Source organism: Thamnophis elegans, chromosome 6 (assembly GCF_009769535.1).
Source record: "Thamnophis elegans isolate rThaEle1 chromosome 6, rThaEle1.pri, whole genome shotgun sequence".
In the NCBI taxonomy this organism is placed as follows: Eukaryota; Metazoa; Chordata; class Lepidosauria; order Squamata; family Colubridae; genus Thamnophis; species Thamnophis elegans.
The window spans coordinates 55,655,593-55,680,497 of record NC_045546.1 but is presented as its reverse complement, the minus strand read 5'-3'; the positions used below and the strand labels follow the sequence as shown (position 1 = coordinate 55,680,497).

The 24,905-nt window shown below is 39.7% G+C and overlaps 1 protein-coding gene across 6 annotated transcripts in view; it reads left to right on the top strand.

Moving 5' to 3' along the window:
* The window catches only part of PRDM15 (PR/SET domain 15), a 58,539-nt gene that overhangs the window by 9,818 nt on the left and 23,816 nt on the right, over positions 1 to 24,905 (top strand). For 4 of the 6 annotated variants that reach the window (XM_032219550.1, XM_032219549.1, XM_032219552.1 and 1 more), the window contains exons 2-13: positions 114 to 150; positions 2,579 to 2,672; positions 4,223 to 4,376; positions 5,337 to 5,583; positions 8,038 to 8,265; positions 9,569 to 9,716; positions 10,537 to 10,715; positions 11,242 to 11,336; positions 13,016 to 13,103; positions 15,911 to 16,078; positions 20,588 to 20,682; positions 23,641 to 23,772. In XM_032219550.1, the coding sequence (XP_032075441.1) occupies positions 114 to 150; positions 2,579 to 2,672; positions 4,223 to 4,376; positions 5,337 to 5,583; positions 8,038 to 8,265; positions 9,569 to 9,716; positions 10,537 to 10,715; positions 11,242 to 11,336; positions 13,016 to 13,103; positions 15,911 to 16,078; positions 20,588 to 20,682; positions 23,641 to 23,772 (1,665 nt within the window). Of the gene's footprint in view, positions 1 to 113; positions 151 to 2,578; positions 2,673 to 4,222; positions 4,377 to 5,336; positions 5,584 to 7,144; positions 7,495 to 8,037; positions 8,266 to 9,568; positions 9,717 to 10,536; positions 10,716 to 11,241; positions 11,337 to 13,015; positions 13,104 to 15,910; positions 16,079 to 20,587; positions 20,683 to 23,640; positions 23,773 to 24,905 lie in introns of those variants that run through there. The other 2 variants (XM_032219551.1, XM_032219555.1) reach the window with 2 other exon arrangements.

Sequence of the window (24,905 nt, the reverse complement as noted above, 5' to 3'; positions counted from 1 at the left end):
AGTTGCTGTACATTGTTTTTAAGGCAGGAAAATTAGTGAGCTTTAAGATGACTTAATTTTATGGAAGACATTCTAATGATCTGATTGATATTTCTGTCCTTTTGGTTTTGCAGATACCAGAAATGGCTGAAGAAGGTGGCGATTTTATATGTAAGTGCTCAAGAAGGAAGAATAAATCATTGCTATGACTTTTTGTGCGGTTAAAACTGAATGTGTCATTCTGTTCTTCTATATTAGTCATTTAATTGAGTAAATGGAAGGAAGGTAATCCTCAACTTACAACCATTCAACTTTACAAACATACGACCATTGTACATTCGTTTAGTGACCATTCAAAGATACAATGGTACTGAAAAAAGTGACATGATCATTTTTCATATGACTGTTGCAGCCTCCCATAATCAAATGGTCATGTAATCAAAATTCAGGTGCTTGGTAATTGCTTCATATTTATGACAGTTGCAGTGGCCCAGGGTCATGTGATCACCTTTTTAAGCCACCTGACAGACAAATTCAATAGTGAAGCCAGATTCACTTAACAACCATGTTACTAAGTTAACAACAGCAGTGATTCACTTAACAACTATGGCAAGAAAGATTGTAAAATGAGGCAAAACTCGCTTCACAAGTATCACACTTAGCAACATAAATATTGCCTCAATTATGGCCAAAAGTCAAGGACTACCTGTTGTTCTGTGGCAATAAAACAACAATTTTAACTCATTGCCTTTGTAATGTCAGGCTATTTTACACAGGTGCTAGTTTATTTTTTTGGTAGCTCGTTTTTCTTCCATGTAGACAAGTGAAAGACTCAGCTCTGTCTAATTGGATGGCCTCACTTCTTTCAGTGTTATTTTTATTTAGTATTTATGTTCTTGAAAGCAGAATGCAGGGTGCTGGAAGGAATGCTATCATGCTATTAGCTCCTTTGAATGTGATCCTGTGTCTCAGGTTTATCTCATTCCCATACAGTAGTGATTTAAATAGTTCTATGTTGTAAACAGAGCCCTTGTCCCCAAATAGCTTACAAAAGAGAAATTTAATGAAAGTGAGGTCTTTTACATTCAGTGCATTCAGAAAATGTTCAGACCCCCTTCATTTTGTCAATTTTGTTTTGCTGCAGCCTGATTTTACAGTTGTTGAAGTTTGTTTTTTTCTCATTAATCTATTCTCAGTACCCCATAATGACAAAGTGAAAACAGAATTTTAGAAATGTCTACATTTATTAAAATAAGGAAAAATGGAAATATCTCATTAGCATAAGTATTCAGACCCTTCACTCAGTACTTTGTTGAAGCACCTTTGGCAGCAACTGCAACCTCGAGTCTTTTTGGGTAGCAAGCAACAAGCTTTGCACTCCTAGATTGGGGGATTTTCTGCTATTCTTCCTTGCAAATCCTCTCAAGCTCAGTTAGGTTGGATGGCGACTGTCGGTGGACAGCCATTTTCATGTCCCTCTAGAGATGTTCAATAGGGTTCAAGTCAGGGCTCTGGCTGGGCGACCCTAGGACATTCACAGTTGTCCCTAAGACACTCCTGTATTATCTTGGCTGCATGCTTAGAATTGTTGTCATGTTGGAAAGTGACCCTTCTGTTCAGTCTGAGGTCCTGAGCACTGTGGAACAGCTTTTCATTGAGGATATCCCTGTGCTTTGCTCCATTCAGCTTTAACCACCATCGTAACAATGAACAGTCATTAAATGAGACAGTTGCTAAACGAAGACAACTTGTACACTATTCATTTATTGATTCTGTATTACTGATAGTAATTTTTGCATTTTATCAGTAAGGTAAATAGATATATGTGAGACATAATTCATAAATGACAAGACTTAGGGATATACTGTTAGGGAGCAGAACTGCCTAAAACACAACAATGCAGGTCTGAAAATATATATATATATATCTTTGATTCAACTGCTAAGCCATGGTTAATATCTACTTTGCTAGGTTGCAGTGGTAGTTTTGTTTTGCCTAGACACTTAGCTGTCCTTTGTTTCAATAGTGATAATGAAAAATGTCATAGGTTATAAATATAAAGTAATGTATTTGTGTTGCAAGTTTGTAACATTTGAAATAATGCATGGTATTATTTCCAAATTTTGGTGTGGTAGAGTTGTCCTATGGAATTCATCCTTGTCTTTATGATTTTCATACCCCAGCATCCATTCTTTTTAACAAGATTCCCAAGGATTCCTGACTAGGATTTTTGCCAGCCCAGATTCACACACCTAAATTTTAATGGAACCCCATTGATCTAAAATTCTAAAATTATTTTCCCATTTTAATGTAACATGTTTCTCTCCCATGCTTTAGAGTATTCTTAATAAGGTTCATTTGTTACACATTTATTGAAAATGTGTTTTTATATATGATATAGAAATGGTTTATAAATTCAGTATAATTTCACCAAGTGCATAATTGAAATCAGTTGAAATAAGTTCTTACTACATTTTTGTTATTAAATGGGCTATTTTGAGCTATTAAATGCCACAATTATTTGATATAAAGACTTGAAATATTACGTATAGTTACTTAACAATATATGAGCAAAGGGTACTTTTCTTGTCTCTTCCAGGGTGTGAAGATTGCAATCAGTATCATGATTCAGAATGTCCAGAGCTGGGTCCTGTGGTGACAGTCAAAGACTCCTTTGTGTTAAGTAGAGCAAGGTAACTTTTACAATATTGCATTTTTGAAGTAAACCCAACCTAATTGGCAACATTTCAAACTTGAATTTGAATTTTGCTTTAGGTGTTGCATTTTAAATGGAGAATGTTCTAGGTCTTATGTTGATTATATCAAATTCTAAATGTCAACTGAAATGAGCTAGCATGTGTGGTGATTAAAGAGTTGGAAAAGGACTGGAGAAACACATGTATAAGCCTTCCTTCGGTCATCAAAATTCACTGAGTGGCTTTGGGCCAGCCACCTTCTTTTCAGCCTAGAGTTCCTGAAAAAAAGGTAAAATGGAAACTAATAGATAGTCATCATGATCATCATCTGTGTCTTCAGCCTCTGGAGTTTCTGAATATCACGAAGCAAGTAATGGTGTATGAACTACTCAATTTCAGCTAAGTGGGAATTCATGACCAATTACCTTTTCATAGGATTAGAGAAGCATCCCAATCTGATGGCCTCCAAATGTATTATGGGCTACAGAATGCAGCATGTAGTATTCTTGAAGTTGTACTTTCTCATTTCAGAAGGTTATCAAGATAGGGAAACCTCAGAGAGGTGGCAACTTTCTAGGATTTAGCAGAAAAAGCAGTGTGAGAGATTCATGAAAATTACACTTTATTAATAGCATAAAATGGGAGCAAAAGAAGCCATGTTTATATAAGGAGGAGAGGTAGTCCTTATATAGCAGCTACCTTGACAGTGATTGTTTGCAGTTATGATAGTGATGAAAAACTAACACTGCAACCAAGTCTTATATTTGCAGGTCTGTAAAGCAAAGAAAAGGTGAAATAAGATTCTAAGCATAGTTGTAGTCACTAAACGATGACTACCTATACACATTTGTAAATCCCATTTTGAAAGACCACTATGTTTCAAGAACTGAAATCTGTCTTTACCTGTTTGGGTAAAGAAAAGCTAAAACTCACATCATTAAGATTAGTTTTCTCTTGTCAGACATAGCAATGTTAAATTTTCAAATAAATGGTAACTTACAGTGGATATTTGTTTTAATAAATCATCTAGTTTGTGAGTATTTGAGTTCTTACTACCAGATATAATTTCTAGTGTGTCAAGAGGCTTTCTGTTTTTATCTTTGTCACAGCAATGCGTTATAAATGTGCAACTTGAGTCAAAACTGATTGATCTCTAGAGAAAGAATAATATAGAAAAAGGTGTGAAAATAAATAGTTCCCAGGAAAGTTTTTCAAGCCTTTCCCATAATTGTTTCCAATAACATGGTAGAGCAGTTTTGGCTTTGGATAGAAAATATTTTTTTCTCAATTTCAGTCCCAGTTCATTTCAAATGACAAATGATCAGATAGCAGGAGACACATGGAACTTCTGTTCATTACCATACAGTAAGGTCAAAGAGTATAACCTGGTTTTTCTTTTGTATTAGTTACTGTTTTGCTATGTGACATTTTTGCATAGAATCTGTCCTTATCCATGTTAAGATGCTGGGTTTATTCTATAAGAGTTGAATTCTTTCTTCCATAACTATTGCCAGATACGTTTTAGCATCACAATATTCAATTTTTAGATCATCTCTTCCTTCCAACTTGGAGATCAGACAACATGAAGATGGGACTGAAGGTGTTTTTGCAATAACTCAACTTGTGAAGCGTACCCAATTTGGTCCCTTTGAATCCAAGAGAGTTGCCAAACTAGAAAAGGAATTAACATTTCCACTGAAGGTACAGTGATTCCAAATTCAGGTCAATCAATTATAAGGACTTTGAAAATATGTCTATCTTTTCCTGATCTGATGCCTTCAGTATTGTAGATATATAATTTCTAAATGAGCATTGCTATGTTCATTGAGAATTACAGTCTAATACTACTAGCTGATCATTTGTTTATATATAACTTTCAGATAATGTGAAGAATCAAGACAAAGTTATTTATGGCCTTGGGCAAATTTGATTCTCATAATCTAGAGGGAAGTAGTGAATTTAAAAGCTTTCCTTCCTGCAATGAATCAATGCTTTGATCATTGTAACAGGCATCCTCATATCTTGCCTTTGAGTTTCCTAAGGAAATAGTGAGCTAGATAGATTTTTCAATCAGATATAACAAAGCAGACCTTCTATTTGTATTGGGGACAATTAATACCTACTGTTAGATATGTGAAAGTTTCTGCTAGAGTAAGCAAGACATATTAAAACCATGTGAAATAAATTAGTAAATGAATGACAATAATGTATAAATAGCTAACAAACAAATTCAGATTATTCAGACCAAGAATTGGAAAGAAAGCCAAGGTGCTTTTAAGATAGGAAGACTCCAAGCAATTCAGGTTATTGTTTTCCTCATCACTGGAGCATGAAATCTAGTTTCTGTTTTTTCTATGCCATTACAGTGCTATCTGGTCATAGGGAACCCATTGGAATCAGGTCATGCTTGATTCTAGGGGTCCCCCAATTTGAGGGGGACCTTGGACACATTTTTCATTTTTAAGAAGTGCCATGGCATACAACTATAAAATAGTGTGATATATTTGAAATGGCCAGATGAAAAATGCTGGAGGTACCTTGATCTTTCTTCTGGAGAAAATAGCTCTAATAAAATAAGTGAGTCATTGTATAGTTTGTTACTTTATCAAAATGATTGTTAGGAGCACATTTGTATTGACATTCTATATGGGCTTTGTATAGGTTTTTCAGAAGGAGGGGTCTCCAGTCTATTTTGATACATCTAATGAAGACAACTGTAACTGGATGATGATGGTGAGACCTGCCAGTCTATATGAGCATCAAAACCTGACTGCTTTTCAACATGATAATGACATTTACTTCACTACCTCTCGGGACATCCCACCGGGAACTGAGTTAAGAGTATGGTATGCAGCTTTCTACGCCAAAAAAATGGAAAAGCCAGTTCTAAAGCAATGCATTGTCAATGGTATGTTTGGTTGTTTGTGGGTAGGTTCTTTACTACCATACAGCATTTTCTCTGACTCGGTTCTTGTGGATATTTTCCTGGGGTGGGAATATTCATGCAGGTTTCTTCTCCACATCAAAATTGATACATTATTTTTTCCAATTCACATGTTATTTGAAGGTGGAGGCTACTAAATTGGATCCAAAGATAACACAAATAGAACTTTGCTTCCCATCTCCAAGCCTTTGATGAAGTTCAAGAGTGCTTGTGGCATGGAATATGATAGGCACAAGGATTTCAATAGTTAGGAGAATGAAAACAATTTGATACTAATTTTCCCTTGTGCAGGCAAAAATGTGTTTCTCTTCTTTCAAAATATGTTTGGGCCCAGCCTATTATATGTAGCCTGTTTTATTTTGTTTGACAGAGACATAGGACACACACACAAAAAAGAATAATCAGAAGATTTGAGATCAAGACTTAATAAATCAGTGTCTCAGAGATGTTAATTGTTGAGAATTATCCATAGTCAATGTGTACGTCAGCAACCACATCCAAGGAGCATGGAGCTAAAAGCATTATCCACTAAATATTTCATGCTCCAGATCCTGAGTATTAGTTGGGCTAAACAAACTTGATTTCATTAACTATCTCAGATTCTGCTGCTACTTTACGTACATATTTTCCTTCCAAGACTAATTGGTATTGTTTAGTACTCTATCTATGTGAACTATGTTAAGTTTACCTATGTAGTTACTAGGAATTGAAAATGACTTGATAGCACCTAATCAATCATTAGGATTCTAACTTCCAATCAGTTTGAAGTTGATGTTGATGTTGGAGTTGTTTTGGACTGATAGGTTATGGATCAGAGTCATAGCTTCAGATTTTATAGATTATAAAAATCTCCAAGAGTTGGAGCTTCTTTAGCCTCCATCACTTATCTGAGCTCTAAAAGGGGTGAAAAAAATCCAGGATCCATATTCCTTTTCCCTAACATCTTCCCTTATTCCACAGAGGAGGAAACCAGGGTGGACATGATGCAGTCTAACATACTTTTCAGCTGGTTGCTTTAAAACACAAAGCTTCAAAGAATTGTGTTTCAACAGAAATGCATAGAGAATGGAGGAAGAAATGTTGCTGTTTAAATCTTGTTTATCATACTATGTTCTGTTAAGAAAGAGAAAATACATATCATGCATGTGTGATATCCTCCAGACCTGAGTTTCTGTGCTATGTTTGTACATAATGCTATTCAGAATTCTTTAAAACTTTGTTTATTGAACAAACTTTACCTAATTGGTTTACACTTAAGTCAAAATGGGTGTGTTAGATGAGGGTTGATCTTCTCCATCTAATACCCAAAAAACAGTAGTTAGCTCTGTATATGAACAGTGAACTAGGACTATGTTAGAATAACATTTCTATATTCCTGGCTTGTCTAATTTTTCTGTATGTATGATGTAGTTATTGATTTACAACCGAAAATTTAAATATCCCACAACCCTTTGAAATAAATGATTATAACTAATTCTCTTTTTCCTTTCTCTTTCTATGTACACCTTTAAAAATATTGCTAAATTAAACAGAAAAAAATGTATACCTTGCCCTTAAATTTCTTGAATTTTATTTTATTCTAATAATTTAAATTGCAAGCATTTGTTGAAGTAATAAATGACAAATTACCAGAATGAAGATGGCTTTGGACATTAGTGAAGAACTGTTCCTCAATCTCTATGCTCACTTAGCATTGTTATAGAAATTTGCTAAGTGGGAAAACAAGCTAATAAAAACATGGTCTCTTTAATATGTGCTTAGCTGTGGTGGAATGTGACCAACAACGAAATAAAAGCATGTATCCTGCTGCCTTTTCTTTTGAGAAACTCAAAAAATTAGCCAAGAATAATCAATCTGCCAGAACTGATGCTTCAGGTATTGGCACATTTTCATCTCTAGTGTATGTGTACAATATAAATCTGGAATATTTGTGTATTATCCCACAAAGTAAAATTGCAAATGTAGTAAGAGTTATCAAACATAAATTGCTTTGTGGTGATTTTTTTTAGTTCTGTATTTTCTCTCAGTCATTTTTCTATAAGATTTCAGCAGAGATTATTTTGAAGGCAGTTATTGACAATTTCATTAAATTTCAAAGAGCTGGTGTATATGATTTAAAAAAAGATCATACAATGGTTATCATGCCTTTAAAAAATCCTCTAACAGTGAGAATTTGATGATTTATATGATAGTGAGTAAGTTTATAATGTGTTTTGTATGTTATGGTTGGAGGTGGTAACATTCAAGGTCTTTTATATCTTGGGTGGTATTGATATTGTCTCAGCTTTGGGCAAAGGGTGAAAGTACAATACTGTTTACTTCAGAGTGGGATATTAAAATATAGATTTTTAGTTGTTTCTAAAGTTCAACTGGCCACTTTCCCCTGTGATGCAGGTTCTTATCGCTTTTTCCTTGTAGAACATGGGCAGGGTCATTTGGAGCAAGCTAAAACAGTTCCACAGAGCAATCAAAAGGATGTTCATCTAGAGAAGGCTCTGGAAGTTACCCATACCGATCAACCCATCACTATCTGTGAAAGTGCCAATTCCCAAGTGGATATGAAGAAAAAAACTCGACGGGGCAGGAAAGCCAAAGGAGCAAAAGTAGAAATACCTCTTGTGATTGTGGATGATAAAGATTCTACTGGTGAGACTAGGAAATCGTTAAAAGTAATCTCCATACTTTATGTTTTATGTTTGATACAGTAATAAATAATTATTCTAGAATGGCAAGTGATTAGTAAAGGAGTGGGGCATGGAGAGCTTCATCTTCCACCTTATGATGTAATTGCATTAGGGAACTTGTGAGAAAGGCAGTGGCAGGAGATGAGGCATGGAGATGCAGGAGAGAGTCAAATAGATGCACTGGGGTGAATGAGTGGCTGGGTCAAGCGCAAAAGAGCTGAGGGAGGGCGTGTAGAAGAGGGAGAGTCATCCCAGCAGCTTGTGATCTTCCCTGCTGGCTTCCACATGACCATGGGGCAGTTGGTAACAGTCATTCGGTGTCATTGTAACATGGAGCAATGGTTGTAAGTCATGGACTAATGGTTGTAAGTCATGGACTCTCTGGATAGCAAAACTTGTGGATAAATGCAGCTGGCTTAATGTAGCTCTGATAATTGCTCCACCTATCTGATTTTAGCTTTCTGGACTCTTGGTCAAAGCAATTTCTTTTACCAAAACAAGCATGGCATTGGCAATCTATAATTATGTATCCTGTCTTTTTTTTCCACTTCAACATATGAAACAGATATTATATGCAAGTTCCATAATTTGGTTTTTTTTCCTGACTTCAAAGCTTCTTTGGGGATTCTGAAATTCTTTTAAAGTGGTATCAAGGGGTAATCTTAAATTACATTTCTTTAAAGCTAAATTGTTTCCAAAACCTGTGGTATTCCCAGCATACTGAATTCCAGCTCGCAGGAATTCACTATAGCACGACTGGTGACAAAAGTTCTGGTACAGCTATTATTAATTTTCATTATTTTAATCCTCTCACAGAATGTTTGACAATTTGTTCACCTTTTTTACTGTGTAATATAAAATTACCTGAATGGATAACTTAACTAACAAAAATAAATATCCTAAAAATGGCTTTGTGCTGTACCTTATTGTCACTACTCATGTTATAGTAATGTAATGTCAGTAATTAAAGGACTATTATAATGTACAGCCAGATTACACATCATTAAAGCAATCCCTACATTTCTATTTGAATAATGGCCGAATCTGTGTATCACTTACAACATGAATTTAAACTAGCTAAATTCTACTATGTGCAATAGACAAAATAGTATGAAGCTTATAATCATGCTTATACTTATTTTCTGAGTAAACATATATGTGAATCAGTTTTGAGTTAACTTCGGTATAGATGAACAAATTCAATCAGGTTTTTTTTTAAATAATATGCTTATTTTTTCATAATTCATTGATTTTTTTCTTGGTAGCAGTGAACTCAGTGGACCATGTGGCTGAAATTATCACTGAGGTCCCACCTGATGACACAGCGATTCCTTCAGCAGCAGAAGATCAAATTATGGAGCTGATGTTAACAAAGCTACCCAGTCCTGCAAACAACATGAGTTCATTAACAAAGTAAGCTTTCCCTGCACAGGAAAAAATCCTGCTCTAAGTCCTGCTTTCTTATGGTAACTCTGCTAGATATCGATCGCTTATGATGATCCTGAAGTGGAGGACATGCAGAAAAAGCTTATTGGAAAAAAGATATCTTACCATACTAAATATAGTGGGACATAGAAGTGAATAAATATCTTGTTACCTATAATGACAGTTAATAAGTTGGCATACTTATACTGACAGTGAATATCAGTAGTCCTTCACTTATGACCACAATTTAGCCCAAACTTTATGTTGCTAAGTAAGACATTTGTTAAGTGAGTTTTGTCCCATTTTATAACTTTTCTTGCCATAGAAAAGGGAATGGGAATCACTGCAGTTCTTAAGTTAGGAACATGTTTGTTAAGTGAATCCCCACTGAATCCCCACTTGCTAGATGATTGCAAAAGATGATAACATGACCCCAGAATACTGCAACAGTCCAAAATATGAGTCAGTTGCCAAGCGGCTAAATTTCAATCACGTGACCATGGGGATACTAAAACAGTTGTTGTAAGTGTGAAAAATAGTCATAAGTCACTTTTTTCATTATTGTTACTTGGTCACTAAATGAACTGTTGTAAATCGAGGATTACCTGTAAATTGGCAATCTGCTTATTTAGGTATATAAATATCAATTTACATTTGTGATAATCTACAGGGAGACCTAAACAGCTTTTCTCAGTATGGCATCCTGCAGATATATTGGGAGTGAAAATCTAGTTCTAGTCAGCAGTGAGTGCCAATATATGCTGATTTTTTGTGTGTGCTCATTTCTGCTTTCTTTTTAATCTGTTAGGTTTCCTCACCATCAGAGCTCTGTATCCCTTAAGAGAAGTTTAATCCTTTCCAGCCGACACGGAATTCGACGCAAGCTGATCAAGCAGCTTGGGGAACACAAAAGGGTCTATCAGTGTAGTATCTGCAGTAAAATGTTCCAAAATAGTAGCAATCTTAGCCGACACATCCGCTCTCACGGTAAATTTCAATTTAGCTGGATTCTTCTTTTACAAAGCAAATTATTGGTGGATAAAAAATCTTTAATCCAGCATACAAAAAGCAGAGAACATTTGGAAGCTGAAGCAGTAATTAAATTGATCAACTGCATGTATTCATTGCTGAGAATAAAGGGATGATAAAATAATTTGTCAACTACCAGGGGGAGCACTTGTTTGTTTCAGAGAAATTGGGCAAAGGAATTTTCAGGGCCTGTATGGATTTTCTAATTTCAGCAATCCTCAATTTCTGCTCCTTTAAGTAACTAGGAATATACCACAGACAATTGAATTTTTAAAACAATTTACAAAAGCACAATCTATTCATAATTAAAGGTTCTCTAATCTCAGGCTAAATAGAGACTGCTAATTTTTGGAAGCCTCCTGAGATCAAGTTGATTTGCTTTACCTAGCCTAACCATTTCATAATTTTTGGTTTAAGTATTATTACATTTTCCTAAATTTTGCAGCTTTCTAAAAATCATGAGTGTTTTTAATTGGTCCTTTAGGTGACAAACTATTCAAATGTGAGGAATGTGGGAAGCTTTTTAGTCGAAAAGAGAGTTTGAAGCAACATGTTTCATACAAACACAGTAGGAATGAGGTTAGTATGGTACTTCTTCATTTATGGAACAGAAATGGATTATGCATAGACACTGGTCAATTTCATACAAAGTCAAGAAAGAAGATAGTTGCAAAAAATAACCCCTTTCCATGCTGACAAGGCAGAAAAATTGCAGTTCTTTTAAAACTATTCTTTTTCCTTTTTTTTTCAAATATTTTACAAGAATGTTTCTTGTTGCTGTTAATGAAAGGGAAATAAAATGTATTTATTTATTTATTATTTTTCATATTCTTAATCACCCATCTCCCTCAGAGAAGGGCTCTGGGCAGTGTACAATATAATCAAAATCAATCTTTGAAATCAGAATAATTTAGGATTATTTTTTTTAAAAAGTATAAAGCATAAAAATTTCAGAAGGTGAAAAATTCTAAGATGGTGGATTAACAATTGTTAATACAGGGAGCGGTGTCAGGCAGGTTTTGACCCTTTTGCGGAAGGCCAGAAGATTGGTGGCTTTCCTTACCTCTGAGGATAAGATGTTCCACAATGCAGGGACAGCTGCAGAAAAGGGCCTCTTCCTTGACCCCACCAGTCAAAATTCTCTGACTGACAAGGTCTGTAGCATGACCTTCCCTGCCTGAACAAGTGGGTCAGGGTGATCGGATGGGGCAAAACTGGTTCTTAGGTAACCTGGCCCATGCCATGTATGGCTTTATAACTAATGACCAACACTTTGAATTGGACCCATAAGCAAATCAGCACCCAGTGCAGTTTGCAGAGCCAAGGGTGTTATATGTGCCCTTCTTTGGACACTCAATATGACTTGTGTCGCTGCACTCTGCACGTGCTGAAGCTTCCAGATACGTTTCAAGGATAATTTTATATAGAGCACATTGTAATTGTCCAATCAGGAGATGACCAGGGCATGAGTGACTGACTGGATCCTTTCTTTTTTCTCTCTATTCTTAAGTCCTAGCATTAGAGAAGTAACCTATCTAGGCAGTCCCATTACTGCATGTGGGAGGCTTATATAGATGGCCTTTCCTCTCTGCTTTTCACTCTCACTCTTTTTTGACAGGGAGTTCCATTTTATCGTCCAACTGTGATATCCTCCCAGGGACCATAGACCATATGCCTAGTTATTTTGCCTCCATATAAATCTGGGACCTTTACTGTTACAAAAGAGCCCCAAAAATCTTTGTGCAAGGTTTCCTTCTGATTTGAATGTGTCTGATTTTCCTTGATATTATTTGTAGGCAAAGTCCTATTATGGAAACAAATGAAAAACCAGTACAAGTAGTCCTTGACTAACAACAGTTCATTTAGTGACCATTCTGAGTTACAACAGCATTGAAAAAAGTGACTTTTGACCATTTTTCACACTTCGCCCATTGCAGCATCCCCATGATCATGTGATCAAAATTCAGATGCTCGGCAACTGGTTCATATTTATGACCATTGCTATATGATCGTCTTTTGCAACCTGACAAGCAAATTCAATGGGGAAGCCAGATTCACTTAACAAACAGGTTACTAACTTATCAGCTGCAGTGATTTACTTAGCAACGGTGGCAAGAAAGGTCATAAAATGAGGCAAAACTCATTTAACAAATTTATCACTTAACAACAGAAATTTTGGGGTCAATTGTGGTCATAGGTCGAGGACTACCTGTATTTTAAAAGAATAAAGTATGACATATTTCTTGTGTCCTCTCTAGGTTAACAGTGAATATAGATACAGATGCGCTACGTGTGAGAAAGCTTTTCGGATAGAAAGCGCATTAGAATTCCACAACTGCAGGACAGGTATGATAACGATCAGGTAACTCCGATTTATATGAAATGGTATTGGGTTTTAATTCTCTGATAAGAAAAGACAAACAAAATTGAAAAGTAGGTACAGATAGTCCTTGAATTACAATGGCAATTGTCGCTAAGCAATGTAGTAATAAAGCACAGTGTCACATGATTGCATTGCTTAATGATGGTAATCCTTGCAATCCCTGTTACTATTCATGAGCGAGGATCATGGATCATTAAGTGAGCACCTCCTTATGGGGAGAGGGAGACTTACCAATGCCACTTGCAACTTTCCTTTCTGGCTTCCCCATTGACTTTGCTTGTAGGAAGCCAGCAGGGAAGGTAGAACTGTGGTAAGTGCAAGCTGGCTGCCAAGCACCCAGATTATGATCATGTGACTGCGGCTGTACCAGGACAGCCAGAACTTTGAGGCCCAATCATAACCACCACTCATTCAATGCTGCAAAAATTTCAGTGGTTGCTGAACAAGTCTGCTGCCCCATTCACTCACACACACAACTAACTGTTCCCCAGCAATTCCCTTCACTAAGACTCAGAACTGTTCCAATTAAGTCCAGCTACAAGCAGGCCAAGATTAGTCCATAAAGCAATGGCCCAATAGTCCATAAAGCACTTGAAAGTTGCTCCAACAAATAACCCTACCAAACAAACCCACCAGGCAAAACTTAAATATGAGAGCTCATTTGGCAAGAAAAGTTCAGAGACTCCAAGGCACAATTCCAAACACTGTGTCAATCCAGGGTGAATCAGGAATCATGACAATCAGATAGCTAGAAAACCAACACGTTCCCAGCAATGCCTCCCTGTGTATGCTGTGATAGCCAGCTTTCTGATATAGCCCATCAAGAGAGGTGGAGCCTTCTCCTCTCGAGTAGTTTGGGTGACCTCTGTTGCTCCTGCCTTCTCTCTGCCCTGCAAGTTTTTGGCTCGAGTACAGAAGGCAGTTCTCCTCCTCTTCGCTTGACTATCTGCCACAGCAAGCTTTCCCCATCTGAAGCCTCCTCCAATTCTCTTTCGATCAGCCGTTCAAAGGCATTATTCATCTCAGTTCCTAATGTACCAGGAATGGGTTCAGCCTCCCTTGAGCTGACCTCTGAAGAGGAATCTGTGGAGTCATCCAAGGAAGACATCACAACAAGTGTTGGTTAACCAACGGCTACTTGTGTGTCTTAATTTACATAGCCAGCTAAAATGTGAATAATCTACAGATAATTTCATCCGAATGAGATTTCAGATGATGTTTTATTGGTTGTATCTTCATTCTGTCTTTTTTTTACTGGCTGAGTTTAATGTTGTGTTGTTGTTTTCTTTAATTTTAAAATTTTTACAATATGATTAATTACTTTGAATCTGGTGGTTTTATAGCATAAGACAGAGAAAGCTGTTTCTTCTGTTTTAGAAATTGCTCCTGTAGATGTGTACAGGTAGTCCTCGACTTACAATAGTACAACAGCACTGAAAAGTGACTTATGGCCATTTTTCACATTTATGACCATTGCAGAATCCCCATGGCCACATAATCAAAATTCAGATGCTTGGCAACTGACTCATACCATATTTTTCGGAGCATAAGACACAACAGAGTATAAGATGCAACAAGGTTTTGAAGAGGAAAATTTTTAAAAAAACGTTTTTGCACTCTGCAAACCTCCCCAAAACAACCCATTTTTTGTGAAAACTGGCCCATTCCCCCCCCAAAAAAAGACATGAATAGCCTATACGAGGCTTGCAGAGTGCTGCTTGGGGGTGGTGCCCCCCCCCAAGGAAGCAAAAATCAGCCCGTTTTTCGGAGTATTAAGATGCACCTTTTTCCTTCAAAAAAGAGGCTGAAAATCTGAATACAGCATTTTCTGCCTCCCGAAACTGCACCCTCTTCACCAATATGGCCCTGCATAGCTGGAAGGAATGTAGGAAACTTTTAGGGAGCTCCTGGGGCCTGGGGAGGGCAGAAATGAGTGAAAAACGGTCCATCTATAAGCTTCCTATCCGTGCCCTTTTTTAAATGAAAAATGGGCCCATTTTCATGAAAAACTGGCCAATTTTTGCTCTTTTTTGTCCCCCCAGGAGCACTCTGCAAGCCCCCTAAAGGCTATTAATGCCTTTTGGGGGAGGAACAGGCCCATTTTTTATGAAAAACAGGCCGTTTGGGGGAGGTTTGCAGAGTGCAAAAACTTTTTTTTTAGTTGCCTCTTCAAAACCTTGGTGCGTCTTATACTCCAAAAAATATGGTACCTGTTGTGGCCCGGCAAGAGCCGTTGGCCACCAGGTGGCGGCAGAGCATTAGCTCAGAGGGAGTGTTCAGGGAAACATTTGGGAGTTGTTGCAGGATGCACCCTGTAGAAGGGTTACTCGATGGAAGGAACAACTGAGTACTTACAGGAGATGATTGCGAGCAGCTGTTGCTCATTGGGATCCTCTCCTAAGTATAAAAGAGACTGCTGGTGCCAGCCCTGGTTGCAAAAGTCAACGTTTCGTTCCGTTCCGTTCCTGTTCTAGTGATTGTTCTTGTTCGTGTTGACAAACCGAGAGAAGCCAACTTGGATAAGTAGGTTTGCTGGAAGAAGCCTCTTTGCAGTGCTGCGTTTGTGTATTAGGACTTTCTGCCGGAGCTATTATCTTTGTTTATTTGGGCTTGCAGCCAACAAGAGCTTGGACTGATTAAAAGAAACCTTTTTAGTTACGTGGCTTTTGGCTTTCATTCCTGGACGGAGAAGGAGGGTCAGAACAGGTACCTATGTGATTTTTAAAATCATACAGATCACATTTAGAATTGTAACCTCCATTTCTTTCAGATGATAAGACATTTCAGTGTGAGATGTGTTTCAGATTCTTTTCTACAAACAGTAATCTTTCAAAACATAAAAAGAAACATGGGGACAAGAAATTTGCCTGTGAGATTTGCAATAAGCTATTCTACCGAAAGGATGTGATGTTGGATCATCAGAGGCGGCACCTGGAAGGTAAGTACATTTGTGATTATAATGTCTTCTTGGATCTTGTGCTTGAGTCTGTGGTTGGGACTTTCAGTACTCAAATTGTCAATTGGATTGACAATTACTCAAAAGGTTGGTAGTTCTTGGTGTAGTAATGATCTACTGTAAAAGATTACAGTTTACATTACAGATTACAGATTACATTAGATTATTTTCTAAAGCTATTGTCTAAGTTACTGATTTGTTGTTTGAGCTTAAAGATGGTTTACAAAATCTCTTTTGATATTATAATTTATTACCTGTAATTGAACTTAGAAAGTTTTTGGGAAATTACTTTTTATTTTTGTTATGCTGGAAGCATTCAAACTTACTTTTGTCTGTAACCTGTAATGTCTTCCCATTGTTTATTTAATAAACATAGTGATGCTGAAATAAAATGTGCATATTCTCACACAGATGTTATGATTGCACATTTGTATTATGGCAGCTGATGATAGCATGTGTGTCCCAACATTTGCATGATAAAACCACACGTTTTCATCCCTGCAGACATATATAATTTTTTTTTTCTTACAAATCCTTAGGGAGTGAAAGACACATTAGCTTAAAAGTGTCTTGGTTTAGCACAAGGATTCATCTGTTTGGAAACTCTTTCCAGGGAACTAGCCATCTTAGTGAAACAAGGATTTTACGGACTAGATTGTAATCCAGTTAATCAGCTTCACAAAAAATTGTGCTATGATAATTTCATAATTTGAAATCATTAGTCTGTAGGCAACTAAAAGACATCTTAGATGTCTGAAAACAACTTTTTTCTTTTGTCATCATTAAAGCTATAGTACAATAATTTATTGAATGCTAACAGAAAGGAACAAAATGCTTATTACAAAGCACCATTTTGCTTCTGCTACATATTATTTCAATAGCCATTCTAGGTGTGTCTTGGGGAACCACATTGTATTCTCCATGTTTGAGCCACTGTAAGAGCCTGAAAAAAATCCCTGCATCATTTTTCGTATTGCTGTATAACAAGTGACTGTGAAATTAAGTCAGAAGGGAGCTACTTATCTGTTGAAATCAGGGTTTGAAATAAACCAATTGAAGTTGCACTTTAAAAGGATTTGATACAAACATAACTCTTGTTTACAACATTCTTTATAATTTGTTGTCCTGGGAAAAAGCTTAGATTATTATTTTCTACTTATTCTGAAAGTTATAACCAAATGGGAAAAACAGAAAATCTGATAATAAATTTTCAGAATGATTTATTACTATTTTAGCCTCTGTAATAAAGGTGTAATCCTTGTTTTAGCCAAGAGTGATTGTCAGTACATGAGTAATTGTATAAGGAATTCGTTGTTCTAATATGTAGAGTAATGACAATCTATATTGCAGAGAGGTTGGGGTGGGGGGCAATTGAGTCTCCTCCAGCAAATGAAGAACTGCAGTTTGTTTCATCTCTTACCACTGGCTTCTTTGGATAAGGGTCAAGTGGGTCTGCTGCTAACGTACCTGCCTCCCAACAGCGTTGCAGCAGCCCTCCCCTCGCTCCTCGAGTCAGTAGCCGAGCTGGCAATTGAGTTCCCCAGGCTCATGGTTCTGGGGGACTTCAATTTGCCATCGCTCGGTGAACACTCTGATGGAGCGCGGGAGTTCATGGCTTCCATGACAGCCATGGGCTTGACCCAGGTAATTCGGGGCCCAACCCACTCAGCGGGTCACACGCTCGACCTCGTATTCCTCTCGGAGCAGTGGACTTGTGATCTTGGTCTGAGGGGTAGTGAGATCATACCCCTGTCGTGGTCAGACCACTGCCTACTGAGGCTAGACTTCCGGAGGCCAAACCCCCACTGTAGGGAGGAGGAACCGACCAGGTGGTTCCGCCCCAGGCGTCTCATGGACCCCTTAAGGTTCCAGACAGAGCTTGGGGTTATTCCTGATACTCTCACCCACAGTTCGGCGGAGACTCTGGTTGCTGCCTGGCACTCGGCGGCATCGGAGTCCCTTGACCGAATTGCGCCACTACGGCCCCTCCGGGTCAGCGGATCCCGGAGACCTCCTTGGTTCACCGAGGAGCTCCGGGAGAAGAAGCGCCGGAGGAGACACCTAGAGCACCTATGGAGGTCCGATAAGTCCGAATCGAACCGAGCACTCCTGACAACATGCACCAAGGAATATATCAGGGCATTAAGGACAGCTAAAAGATCACATATTGCCACCTTGGTTGCGTCCGCCGAGTCACGCCCAGCCGCCCTGTTTAGGATAACCCGCTCCCTCCTAAATAGGAGGGACGCGGGCGAACCCCTACAGGGTAAGGCTGAGGAATATGTCCAATTCTTGGCGGACAAAATTGCTCGGTTTCAGTCGGACTTGGACTCCATCTCTGCAGATACAGCTGAGACACAGGGGGAGAGCTTGGCAGACCATCTCTGGGTTGAGTTTCAGGATGTTGCCTCTGGGGATGTGGACAAGGCCATACGAGCTGTGAGTACCTCCACCTGTATACTGGACCCGTGTCCCTCCTGGCTGGTTGCCAACAGCAGTGAGGTGACACGAGGCTGGATCCAGGCGGTTGTAACCGCCTCCCTTCGGGAGGGGCACTTCCCCACCGCACTTAAAGCGGCGGTGGTGAGACCCCTCCTGAAGAAACCATCTTTGGATCCAGCCGTTCTTAACAACTACCGTCCAGTCTCCAACCTCCCCTTTCTTGGGAAGGTTGTTGAGAAGGTGGTGGCCTTCCAGCTCCAACGGACCTTGGAGGAAGCAAGTTATCTTGACCCCTTCCAGTCCGGCTTCAGACCTGGTTACAGCACAGAAACTGCTTTGGTCGCATTGACCGATGATCTCTGGAGAGCCAGGGATGGAGGCCATGCGTCCATCCTGGTTCTCCTTGACCTCTCGGCGGCTTTCGATACCATCGACCATGGTATCCTTCTGCGACGACTGCGGGAGGTGGGAGTGGGAGGCACTGTTCTGCGGTGGTTCTCCTCCTACCTCTCGGACAGGTCGCAGTCGGTGTTGGTTGGGGGGCAGAGATTGTCCCTGAGGCCCTTAACTTGTGGGGTGCCGCAGGGTTCGGTCTTATCCCCCCTACTATTTAACATATACATGAAACCGCTGGGCGAGATCATTCGGAGGCATGGGATAAAATACCATCAATACGCGGACGATACGCAGTTGTATCTGTCCGCCCCGTGCCAACTCAATGAAGCGGTGGACGTGATGAACCAGGGTCTTGAGGCTGTTAAGAACTGGATGAGAGCTAACAAACTGGTACTCAACCCGGACAAGACCGAATGGCTGTTGTGTTTCCCTCCCAATAATTTGGCCAGTGTTCCATCGCTCAGGCTGGGGGGTCAAATTCTACACCCCTCAGATAGGGTTCGCAACTTGGGAGTCCTCCTGGACCCACAGCTGACTTTTGACCACCATCTGTCGGCTGTGACCAGGGGGGCATTTGCCCAGGTTCGCCTGGTATGCCAGTTGCGACCCTACCTGAACCGGGAGGCTCTCACAACAGTCACTCGAGCCCTTGTGATCTCTAGGCTGGAATACTGCAATGTGCTCTACATGGGGCTGCCCTTGAAGAGCATCCGGCGACTTCAGCTAGTCCAGAATGCGGCCGCGCGAGTGATAGTGGGCGCACCTCGGTATGCCCACATAACACCCATCCTCCGCGAGCTGCGCTGGCTACCTGTTGATCTCCGGGTGCGCTTCAAGGTGCTACTTACCACCCATAAAGCCCTTCATGGTAGTGGATCTGAGTACTTGAGAGACCGCCTTCTGCCGATTACCTCCCTTCGTCCCATCAGATCGCACAGAGTGGGCCTCCTCCGAGTTCCATCCGCCAGTCAGTGCCGACTGGCGACTACGCGGAGGAGAGCCTTCTCAGTAGCAGCTCCGACCCTTTGGAACGATCTCCCCGTAGAGATTCGCACCCTCACCACAGTCCAGAGCTTCCGCACAGCCCTTAAGATCTGGCTATCCCGCCAGGCCTGGGGATAAGATCTTCATACACCCCACCCGAATGTTGAATGAATGTTGTGTTTTATTGCTATTTTTATTTGTACTCACATATTATTTTACATTTTGTCTTGCACCCCCTTCCCATGAGTTGTAAGCCGCCCTGAGTCCCCTCAGGGAAAAGGGCGGCCTATAAGTGACAATAAAATACTAAATACTAAAATACTAAATAAAGCTGCTGGAAGTTGTGTTCAAATCAGGAAGCTAATAGCTTCTATTGAGGTAGGAAATTCTATAGGAATTAAACCAATGCACTGCAATGAATGAGTCAGAATTATGTGCGACTGATGAAAGTTAAACCATATCATTCGAACACATAGTCTTGGGTAACACTTTATCTCTCAATCCAATCTGTGCACAGACAAACAGCACAGCTAAATTAATTATGTAGATTGCATTATTATTGTTACGCCTTTTATTGTTTGGATCATTTTAGTAACATATAGGCTGTTAAAGAGAAAAGTAGAAATCATGGTTCTGTGTTCTTCTCTTGGTGGGAATTGTTACCTTAAGGAGTGAGACGTGTTAAAAGAGAAGAATTCGAGCACAATGCAGAAAATATGGTTCGCTACAAGAAAGAGCCTTCCAGATGCCCAGTATGTGGAAAGGTAGGATTTCCCATTGGGGTGTGTGTGTGTGTGTGTGTGTGTGTGTGTGTGTACGTGCGTGTGTGTAGATTTTAGAGGTATGTTCATGCAAGGGAGTACAACAGTTTTGCTGCACTGATTCAGTATTTATGATCATTAAAAGCCATATGACAACTGGACAAAAATCCTACTAAACAGCATAACCAATGAAGCCATGGATTTAGTGCATACTTCAGGCAACTTATTGTTTGTTTATTGTCCTGCCTTTATTATTTTTATAAATAACTCCTTCCTCCTATTTTTCCCACAACAGCAGCCCTGTGAGGTGAGTTGATATGAGAGAGTCACTCGGCCAGTTTTCATGCCTAATGTGGAACTGGAACTCATGGCCTCAAGAGTTTCTAGTCTGGTATTTTAAAAAACTAGACCAAATTATATTGGCCAGCTCCCTCAAATTGTTGTCCAGGTGTTTTGGAGAATATCTCTCATCATCCATTGTAAAAATGTTTGTGCAGTAGTTAGAGATGAAGTATAAAACATTTCAGGGGCAATAGGCTGGGAAAAGCTATTCTGGGATATCTGGAATGGTTGATTGCCAATTTTATACTGAGTAGGCTCCCTCAGATTTTTTTTTACCTTTTGAGAGTTATAGTGAAATAGAACAGATTTTGGGGAAGATATCGACACTCTTCTCTCTTCTCCAAATGTCCTATTGAAGATAAGAGCTTTCAGAGTTCTTCAGAAATTTAAAAATGATTCCAAAGAAATGGCGCCATTACAAAGAAAACCTTTAAAGTTTGGTTTAGGTTTGGTTTATTGGATTTATATGCCGCCCTTCTTCCAAGGACTCAGGGTGGCGTACAACATTAAAAAAACACATATTACAAAAGTTAAAAAAAAATTAAATAGAATATCCAAAACAAACCCAATTAAGATTAACAATAACATTGTTATTGGCTTGCTGGAAAAGCCAACTTTTTAGGGCGCGTCGAAAGGACCAGAGGTCGGGGATTATACGAAGCTCCAGGGGCAGCTCATTCCAGAGGGAAGGCGCTCCCACAGAGAAGGCTCTCCCCCTGGGGGTCGCTAGCCAACACTGTCTGGCCGACAGCACCCTGAGGAAGTCAACTCTGTGGGATCGTACTGGATGGTCCGGTGGCAGTAGGTGGTCTCGCAGGTATCCTGGGCCTAAGCCATGGAGCGCTTTAAAGGTCATAATTAGTACCTTGAATCGCACCCGGAAGACAACCGGCAACCAGTGCAGGCCGCCTAAAAGGGGTGTAACATGGGAGCACCTAGGTGCCCCCATGATAACCCACGCAGCCACGTTCTGGACCAGTTGAAGCCTCCGGGTGCTCTTAAAGGGCAGCCCCATGTAGAGAGCGTTACAGTAGTCCAGGTGAGAAAGGACGAGGGCATGAGTGACTGTGCACAGAGCATCCCGATCCAGGAAGGGGCGCAACTGACGTACCAGGCGAACCTGGTAAAAGTCCCCCCTGATCATGGCCATCAGGTGTTCTTCTAAACTAAGCCGCTTATCCAGAAGGACGCCCAGATTGCGGGCCCTCTCTGAGGGGGCTAGAATTTCTCCCCCTATCATCAAAGATCGAACAAGATGCACAAATCAGGATGACGGAAACCACAGCCACTCAGTCTTGGAGGGATTGAGCTTGAGCCTGTTCCTCCCCATCCAGATCCGCACAGCCTCCAGGCATCGGGAAATCATGTCGAAGGCATTGTTTGGGTGGTTCGGGGTAGAGATGAAAAGTTGGGTATCATCAGCATATTGATGATACTGTACCCCCAAACCACAGATGATCTCACCCAGTGGTTTCATATATATGTTGAACAGGAGGGGTAAGAGAACCGACCCCTGGGGCACCCCACAAGTGACACACCTCGGGGTCGATCCCTGACCTCCAGTCAATACTATAAAGTGTGTTCTCTGCTTCATCTTATTGGACAGGCAGATTCTGTTCAGAGAAGTAGCTTGTGATTCACCCAGGCACTGAGCTGTATAGACTTTTAAAGGTTAAAACGTAACCTGTGTACAATTCCTCTTGAATTGTACACAGAAGTTAATTGGCAACCATGCAGTTCCTATAGTTGAGGTGTCACATAGGCAAACTCCAGTTCACCCTTTACTTCCTGGGCTGCCACATGCTGAAACAACTTTTAACTAATAAAGCAAGTTGCAGAGGGAAAAAACATGAGGTGACCACTTACCATAAGCAAAACCTTTTCTTCTAGGATTGGTCACAACTGGTACACCAGATGTAGTTGTGCAAAAGCCTCTTGGCCTTAGACTTCACCTATTATTCTAGTCTGAGCCATGAGTCCAAGAATACCCAGATTGCAAACTATCTCCATCTGACGGAGTTCTACCTCTTCCAGATCTAAGGTATAGATTTAGACTATCTCCAGCATTTTTTCCAAAGCCACTCTCATCTTCCTGAGATTAATCTTAGGCCTGTTTCTCCATCAGATCCCAACAGCTTCTGTGCATCAAGGATTAGCTACCTGTCTTAGCCCAGGATGGTGATGAACAGCAGAGTATCATCTGTTCATTCATTGCTCTTGGTTGTCAGTTGCTGCATGTAATATTAAATAGTAGCAGGAAAAGGAACAAGCTTTATGGTACCTCACAGCAGAGCAACCCAAGGAATCTACGTTCTATTATTTCTTTGGGGTCACCTATAAAGACTATTCAGAAACTACAGGTGATCCTGAAGTGTAGTAGCCTCATTGCTAGTAGGTGAAGTGCTTGTAGTACCAATGTCACATCACAGTGAATTGTTTTGCTAAAACCCACTTCTGTATGTTTTGAGTTATTTGTATTTATATTGTATTGTATTTAAGATAAAGAGATGGATTTTATTAAATCAAGTCTGCTGAATTTTTAGTAATAATTTATAAATAAAATCATTGAAATGAATTGAGAAAATGTGAATAATTTTTGTCAACATTTTTTGTCTCCAGATTTTTTCGTGCAGGAGTAATATGAATAAGCATCTTTTGACCCATGGAGATAAGAAATATACATGTGAGATTTGTGGCCGTAAATTTTTCAGAGTTGATGTTCTGAGAGATCATATTCATGTTCATTTTAAGGTACAATATTTAGCTGTGTGTGATAGTTTTATGCCAGGCTGAAGCTCAGCAGAGTAGGAAGAAGTTTCTCAGAAATAATGAGGAAATATTGAAAGTGAGAATGCTTGAATGACCATTAACTGAAGATGAAATTGCAAATTGGGAGAAGGTTCCCCCCAAAAGTTGTTTTTAGAAGCTTATAAAAAACAACAAACAGGAAGGCAACCTGATCTCCACAGGAAAACTGTTATACAGTAATCACACTGCAACAGAAAAACTCTCTCTTTGCTTTAGTCTCCAATCCTACTGAAAGTGTGAGACTTGCAGTAGTTTCTCCCTGCTAGATATAATTGGTTGGTCTGAAGTGGGTTGGAGAAGGCCATCCTGAAGATGCCCAACTAGGAAGGACTTTATAGGTCAAACACCTTCGGTTGGCAACCAATGTAGAATCTGCAAAACTGGTCTTCTGTGCTCTTAATATGAAAGCATGTGGACTATTGCATTTTGAACCACTTGCAACCCAAATAGAGCACATTACTATAGTCCAGCTGGAGACTAGGATGCTGATGTATCAGCAGAAATTCTAACTTGCCAGGGTTCAACTTCAGTCTGTTCTCTCCTATCCAGACCCCGACAGCCTCCAAGCACCAGGAAAGAGAGAACATGATCTCCCCCATGGGCCAGGGTGAGGATGCACTGCTAAGTATCATCAACATATTGATGATACCACACTCCAAAAGATTGCATGACATGCCCAGCAGCTTGATACAGATTTTTGTTTATTTATTTACCTATCCAATTTATGTTGAAAATCAGGGGAGATAAGACTGATCCTGCGGCATCCCACAAGTGAGGAACTACTAGGCCAATCCTTACTCTCCCACCAACACATATTGGCCCAGAATCTTCCACTAAAGAAAATAGCTTCAACTCCCAATCCTTGCAGGTGGTTCAAAAAGATACCATGGTCAATCACGCTAAAAGTCAACAAGAGATCCAAGGATTATCTTATCCAGGTCCTGAGTCAGGTCATCCAGGAGAATGACCAATGCTATATCTATCCCAAAACCAGGACTATACCAGAACTGAAAAGGGCCCAGATAATCTGCTTTCTCTAGGATAACTAGACATTTAACATCAAAGAGAGGCTTAGC